This window comes from Aquarana catesbeiana, linkage group LG04, assembly GCF_042186555.1.
Source record: "Aquarana catesbeiana isolate 2022-GZ linkage group LG04, ASM4218655v1, whole genome shotgun sequence".
Classification (NCBI taxonomy): Eukaryota; Metazoa; Chordata; class Amphibia; order Anura; family Ranidae; genus Aquarana; species Aquarana catesbeiana.
This window is the reverse complement of record NC_133327.1, coordinates 9,579,536-9,586,739: the sequence shown is the minus strand read 5'-3', so window position 1 is coordinate 9,586,739 and position 7,204 is coordinate 9,579,536. Positions and strand designations below refer to the sequence as shown.

Genomic DNA, 7,204 nt, shown 5'->3' with positions numbered 1-7,204 from the left:
ATGACAAAATGTGGAACATTTCAAGGGGTATGAATACTTCTTCAAGGCACTGTATCGCCATGAACGTCAGATTGAGGGTAGTAATTCTGGCTGCAGACCAGAGGCGTTGCTAGGTCTACAAAAGATCTGGGGCTAGAGCCCATAGCAGCGTAGTAAAGAAAGTCATAGGCTTGGGTGGGCATACACATGTATATACAGTGATATACGTGTGGCTGTATATATATCCCCAGAGAGCCCCCCCTTACATCAGGGTCCCCAGAGAGCCTCCTCCTTACATCAGAGTCCTCAGAGAGCCTCCCCCTTCCATCAGGGTACCCAGAGGGCCCCCCCCACTTACATCAGGGTTCCCAGAGAGGCCCCCTTACATTAGGGTCCCCAGAGAGCCTCCCCCTTAAATCTGGGTTCCTAGAGAGCCTAGGCCTTAAAATCAGGGTCCCCAGAGAGCCTCTCCCTTACATCAGGGTCCCCAGAGAGCCCCCCCACTTACATAAGGGTCCCCAGAGAGCCTCCCCTCCCCTTGGGGACCCCTGCAGAGACTCGGGGCTTTTGGCCTCAGATTCGGGGCTATAGCCCCAAAAGCCACCCCCTAGCAACGCCCCTGCTGCAGACCTCCTCTGTAAATCTAAAGTGGTAACCTGTAAAGGCTGTTAAAGCGTCGCCTATGGATAATAAAATTTACGTTGTTTGTCACTGTTGCACAGGTGTGCACAACTTTAAAGCACGACATGTTTGGTATCTAATTACTCAAAATAACATCTTTTATATTTTACCAAACAATTGGGTATTATATTGTGTAAACTGTGCATTAAAATCCAAAAACACACTGGCCTACACCACTATGACATCACACATCTGCAGGGTGTAAACAGAACGTCTTTAATAACAAAGCGATAAATAAACAAACTTCGGCCATCACTGCTCTCCGCTCTTCAATCGCAGGACCACAGGAACCGATGTGCAGGGGATCATCCCCAGATCCGTGATCACCAGGTCTACCAGGTCGGGGGGCGTCACGTCGTACACCAAGTTCAGCAGCCGCAGCGAGCGGGTCTTTTCCCAATCCTTCAATGGAGTCTGCCCCTTGCGGGTCACCACCAGGTCATCCGGGTCATCTGGATGAAGGAGACAAAAAGGAAGCACTTCTGTAAGGGAGGAGACACCCAGAACCCCCCGGACAGGAAGTAATGATTGGACCAGGCTGCCCCTCCCACCCTGTATTAATATTTCTTGATACCGGTACAAACTACTCACTGGAAAGACCAGAAACTGTCAGAAAACTAAAGAAGGACACACATACGAAATTCTAACATGCTAGGGGTTTATTCATAATATAAGATATCATTTTGAAAACTGACACAAGATCATACTGCTTATGTACATAGAAAGAGTACTAGGTGTTTGCATTGCCCAGCACATGGGACGTGTACTAAGTATGTATAGCCCGGCACATGGGACGTGTACTAGGCATGTATAGCCCGGCACATGGGACGTGTACTAGGCATGTATAGCCCAGCACATGGGACATGTACTAGGCATGTATAGCCCAGCACATGGGACATGTACTAGGCATGTATAGCCCAGCACATGGGACATGTACTAGGCATGTATAGCCCAGCACATGGGACATGTACTAGGCATGTATAGCCCAGCACATGGGACATGTACTAGGCATGTATAGCCCAGCACATGGGACGTGTACTAGGCATGTATAGCCCAGCACATGGGACGTGTACTAGGCATGTATAGCCCAGGACATGGGACGTGTACTAGGTATGTATAGCCCAGGACATGGGACGTGTACTAGGTATGTATAGCCCAGGACATGGGACGTGTACTAGGTATGTATAGCCCAGGACATGGGACGTGTACTAGGTATGTATAGCCCAGGACATGGGACGTGTACTAGGTATGTATAGCCCAGGACATGGGACGTGTTCTAGGTATGTATAGCCCAGCACATGGGACGTGTATCTAGGTATGTATAGCCCAGCACATGGGACGTGTTCTAGGTATGTATAGCCCAGCACATGGGACGTGTTCTAGGTATGTATAGCCCAGCACATGGGACGTGTTCTAGGTATGTATAGCCCAGCACATGGGACGTGTTCTAGGTATGTATAGCCCAGCACATGGGACGTGTTCTAGGTATGTATAGCCCAGCACATGGGACGTGTTCTAGGTATGTATAGCCCAGCACATGGGACATGTACTAGGCATGTATAGCCCAGCACATGGGACATGTACTAGGTATGTATAGCCCAGCACATGAGACGCGGACTAGGTATGTATAAGCCCAGCACATGAGACGTGGACTAGGTATGTATAGCCCAGCACATGAGACGTGGACTAGGTATGTATAGCCCAGCACATGAGACGTGGACTAGGTATGTATAGCCCAGGACATGGGACGTGTACTAGGTATGTATAGCCCAGGACATGGGACGTGTACTAGGTATGTATAGCCCAGGACATGAGACGTGGACTAGGTATGTATAGCCCAGCACATGGGACGTGTACTAGGTATGTATAGCCCAGGACATGAGACGTGGACTAGGTATGTATAGCCCAGCACATGGGACGTGTACTAGGTATGTATCATGCAGCATACAGGAGATGTTTTCTGTACACAGGGTGTAGCTAATGTGGGTGTTGAGGATAAGATATAACTAGTTGAATGGCAACAAGATGAATTCTGAAATTGTAAGCAGTATGCAGCCAATAAGACGGCTGTGTAGAGGAAGGTGCAGTCACCGCTGGCTGTGATTGGTTCTCACCCAGTTCATTGGAGACGAAGGAGTCAGTCTGCACCTTCTCGCAGAATTTGTAGGTCTCACAGCACACCAGCACTGGCACATTGTGGGCTTTGGCAATCAATGCGATCTGAGAGGTCCCGACCCGCGACATGACATAGCCGTTGGCAAGCAGAGCATGCGCCCCCAGGAACACCTTGGACACCTGGAAAGACAAACGTCATGCGTAATAACAGCTGCCACACTGTAGTGTAAGCTGTCCACATATTCCAATCGCCCATACCGCCGTGGCACCCCACCAACCCCCCCCCCATTTCATGCCTGACACATCTGAATGTTAAAGTGCGTCTCTAGATAAAACTTTATCTTGTTTGTGGCTAGAGGTACACTTTGAAGTCTAAATAAAGCCTCATACCATCAAATTCCAGCACTGCTGGTTATGATTTGCAAATACTTTACAATACCTTTGTGACCAAGTAAAAAGCTGCTTTCTGCCCCCCCCCCCCAGTGCTCTGTGCAGGCGAAGCTGAGTAACAAATCACTCCCTCTCATCACATCAGCCAGACCACTCAGCACAGGTGTCCGCAGACAGGCTTGTGTCACACAGAAAGGGAGGGGGGCGCTCATCGGGCCACAGGGGTGAAGGAGGGGGGGGGGGCCCATGTCCAGCCACAGAGGTGAAGGGGGGGGGTGCCCCTCGTCCGGCCACAGAGGTGAAGGGGTTGTGCCCCTCGTCCGGCCACAGAGGTGAAGGGGTTGTGCCCCTCGTCCGGCCACAGAGGTGAAGGGGTTGTGCCCCTCGTCCGGCCACAGAGGTGAAGGGGTTGTGCCCCTCGTCCGGCCACAGAGGTGAAGGGGTTGTGCCCCTCGTCCGGCCACAGAGGTGAAGGGGTTGTGCCCCTCGTCCGGCCACAGAGGTGAAGGGGTTGTGCCCCTCGTCCGGCCACAGAGGTGAAGGGGTTGTGCCCCTCGTCCGGCCACAGAGGTGAAGGGGTTGTGCCCCTCGTCCGGCCACAGAGGTGAAGGGGTTGTGCCCCTCGTCCGGCCACAGAGGTGAAGGGGTTGTGCCCCTCGTCCGGCCACAGAGGTGAAGGGGTTGTGCCCCTCGTCCGGCCACAGAGGTGAAGGGGTTGTGCCCCTCGTCCGGCCACAGAGGTGAAGGGGTTGTGCCCCTCGTCCGGCCACAGAGGTGAAGGGGTTGTGCCCCTCGTCCGGCCACAGAGGTGAAGGGGTTGTGCCCCTCGTCCGGCCACAGAGGTGAAGGGGTTGTGCCCCTCGTCCGGCCACAGAGGTGAAGGGGTTGTGCCCCTCGTCCGGCCACAGAGGTGAAGGGGTTGTGCCCCTCGTCCGGCCACAGAGGTGAAGGGGTTGTGCCCCTCGTCCGGCCACAGAGGTGAAGGGGTTGTGCCCCTCGTCCGGCCACAGAGGTGAAGGGGTTGTGCCCCTCGTCCGGCCACAGAGGTGAAGGGGTTGTGCCCCTCGTCCGGCCACAGAGGTGAAGGGGTTGTGCCCCTCGTCCGGCCACAGAGGTGAAGGGGTTGTGCCCCTCGTCCGGCCACAGAGGTGAAGGGGGGGGCCATGTCCAGCCATAGAGGTGAAGGGGGGGGGGCGCCCCTCGTGCGGCCATAGAGGTGAAGGGATTGGGTTAGCCAGCCACAGAGGGGCTAAGTGCTGATAACAGAGCTCATATATATATATATATATATATATATATATATATATATATATATATATATATATATATATATATATAATGTGTCTGACCTCACATCTATTTCTGGGACTTCGGTTGGGCTTTAGGATTCAGAAGAGTCCTGGAACTGAGAAGGGATCATACATCGGGAGGATGGGATCCGTCTGACACAGAACGATGCTGGGAGTCTCTTTATGGACATATGTGGACAAGATGAGTGAAGACAGAACACAGACAGATGGATCCCAAAGATTTCCTCTACCAAACATCTGAGACCAACGGCCAGCCTGGCGTATGTGCATTTTCTCACTCACCTCTGGTAGGATGTAGGAGATGGCGGTGATCATGATGTATGTACAGTGGATGCCGCAGTTCACCAGTCTTCTCAACGTCTCTCTCCCCTCCAGCCGCGGCCGGCTGTCCGCCACGATCACCCGAAACCTCTTCTTGCTGTTGTGAGCCTTGCAGAGGGTGTAGGTCACCAGCGATGAGCTGAAAGAACAAATCATACTTCATTTATACTGATCGGTAAAATCCATCCAACACCTGAGACCAGCAACGCTCCATTGCTTGAGACTATTTGTGACATCCCTGCACTGAGTTCCCAGGTCTCTATATATGTGCTGTGCCCATTCAGGCACTCCCACCTTCCCTGTGCTGGGTTCCTGGGTCTGCATACCTATTGTGCCAATTATGAGGAGTTACCACCATCCCTGTGCTGAATTGCTGGGCCTGTACACCTGCTGAGACCATTCTGAGGGGTTCCCACCATCCCTGTGCTGAGTTCCTGGATCTGTATACCTGCTGTGCCCATTATGAGGGGTTCCCACCATCTCTGTGCTGAGTTCCTGGGTCTGTACACCTGCTGTGCCCATTATGAGGGGTTCCCACCATCCCTGTGCTGAGTTCCTGGATCTGTATACCTGCTGTGCCCATTATGAGGAGTACCTACCATCTCTGTGCTGAGTTCCTGGGTCTGTACACCTGCTGTGCCCATTATGAGGGGTTCCCACCATCCCTGTGCTGAGTTCCTGGGTCTGTTCACCTGCTGTGCCCATTATGAGGGGTTCCCCACCATCCCTGTGCTGAGTTCCTGGATCTGCACACCTGCTGTGCCCATTATGAGGGGTTCCCACCATCCCTGTGCTGAGTTCCTGGGTCTCTACAGCTGCTGTGCCCATTAGGGAGGGTTTGTGCTATCCTTGCTTTATGAAGTAACAGGAACACCTGGGGAGGTTGGAGGTCATCTACAACTCCTCTGTGTGCAGGAACAGATTAGGGAATAATGAGATATACCACTACAAGCGGGTGGGGATAGAGCCCTAAGTCCTGTGTAATAAGCTCTGAATAAGACTGATTTGGAGGTGTCCTGGGTCTTCTCCAGCAGGAGGAACAGGAAGGGAAGTATAAGAGGTTATGGGGACCAGTCTTAAAGCGAACCTGTTGCTTTATCCTGCCTTTGCCCCCCCCCCATCAAACTCACCAGCCATACACCAGGATGACGTCATCCTCGCTGATCTTCTCTGCCGCATATTTGGAAATTGCCTTGGCGGCCAGCTGGATTCTCTCATGGATGTAACGGTCTATACACCGATACAACTCTTCCTTTGCCTGCAGCACAAAGAGAGCACATGGTATAAAAAGGGCCCCAGGGACACAAACAGGGAGTCTACGACTCCACCATCTCTAATGAGGACTGCAGAGCACCAAGTACCAGTCTACGACTCCACCATCTATAATGAGGGCTACAGAGCACCAAGTACCAGTCTATGACTCCACCATCTCTAATGAGGGCTACAGAGTGCCAAGTACCAGTCTACGACTCCACCATCTATATGGAGGGCTACAGAGCACCAAGTACCAGTCTACGACTCCACCATCTATAATGAGGGCTACAGAGCACCAAGTACCAGTCTACGACTCCACCATCTATAATGAGGGCTACAGAGCACCAAGTACCAGTCTATGACTCCACCATCTCTAATGAGGGCTACAGAGCACCAAGTACCAGTCTACGACTCCACCATCTATAATGAGGGCTACAGAGCACCAAGTACCAGTCTACGACTCCACCATCTATAATGAGGGCTACAGAGCACCAAGTACCAGTCTACGGCTTTACCATCTATAGTGCCTTGAAAAAAGTATTCATACCCCTTGACATTTTCCACATTTTGTCATGTTACAACCAAAAAGGTAAATGTATTTTATTGGGATTTTATGTAATAGACCAACACAAAGTGGCGCATAATTGTGAAGTGGAAGGAAAATGATAAATGGTTTTCAAAATTTTCTACAAATAAACATCTGAAAAGTTTGGTGTGCATTTAATTCAGCCCTCTGTTACTCTGATACTCCTAACTAAAATCTAGTGGAACCAATTCCCTTCAGAAGTCACCTAATTAGTAAATAGAGTCCACCTGTGTGTAATTTAATCTCCGTATAAATACAGCTGTTCTGTGAAAACCTCAGGAGGTTTGTTAGAGAACCTTAGTGAACAAACAGCATCATGAAGGCCAAGGAACACACCAGACAGGTCAGGGATTAAGTTGTGGAGAAGTTTAAAGCAGGATTAGGTTATAAAAAAATATCCCAAGCTTTAAACATCTCACAGAGCACTGTCCAATCCATCAACTGAAAATGGAAAGAGTATGACACAACTGCAAACCTACCAAGACATGGCCGTCCACCTAAACTGACAGGCCGGGCAAGGAGAGCATTCATCAGAGGAGCAGCCAAGAGGCCCATGGTAACTCTGGAG

The 7,204-nt window shown here is 51.2% G+C and overlaps 1 protein-coding gene across 2 annotated transcripts in view; it reads right to left on the bottom strand.

Annotated features, from left to right (window-relative positions):
• Positions 1 to 855: 855 nt before the first annotated feature.
• EIF2B4 (eukaryotic translation initiation factor 2B subunit delta) overlaps positions 856 to 7,204 on the bottom strand; it is a 45,987-nt gene continuing 39,638 nt past the window's right edge. For both annotated transcript variants that reach the window (XM_073624818.1, XM_073624819.1), the window contains 4 exons: positions 5,927 to 6,054; positions 4,758 to 4,935; positions 2,775 to 2,955; positions 856 to 1,112 (listed from right to left, as the gene is read on the bottom strand). In XM_073624818.1, coding sequence (XP_073480919.1) covers positions 913 to 1,112; positions 2,775 to 2,955; positions 4,758 to 4,935; positions 5,927 to 6,054 — 687 coding nt within the window. In that variant the 3' untranslated portion in view covers positions 856 to 912. The remainder of the gene's footprint in view (positions 1,113 to 2,774; positions 2,956 to 4,757; positions 4,936 to 5,926; positions 6,055 to 7,204) is intronic.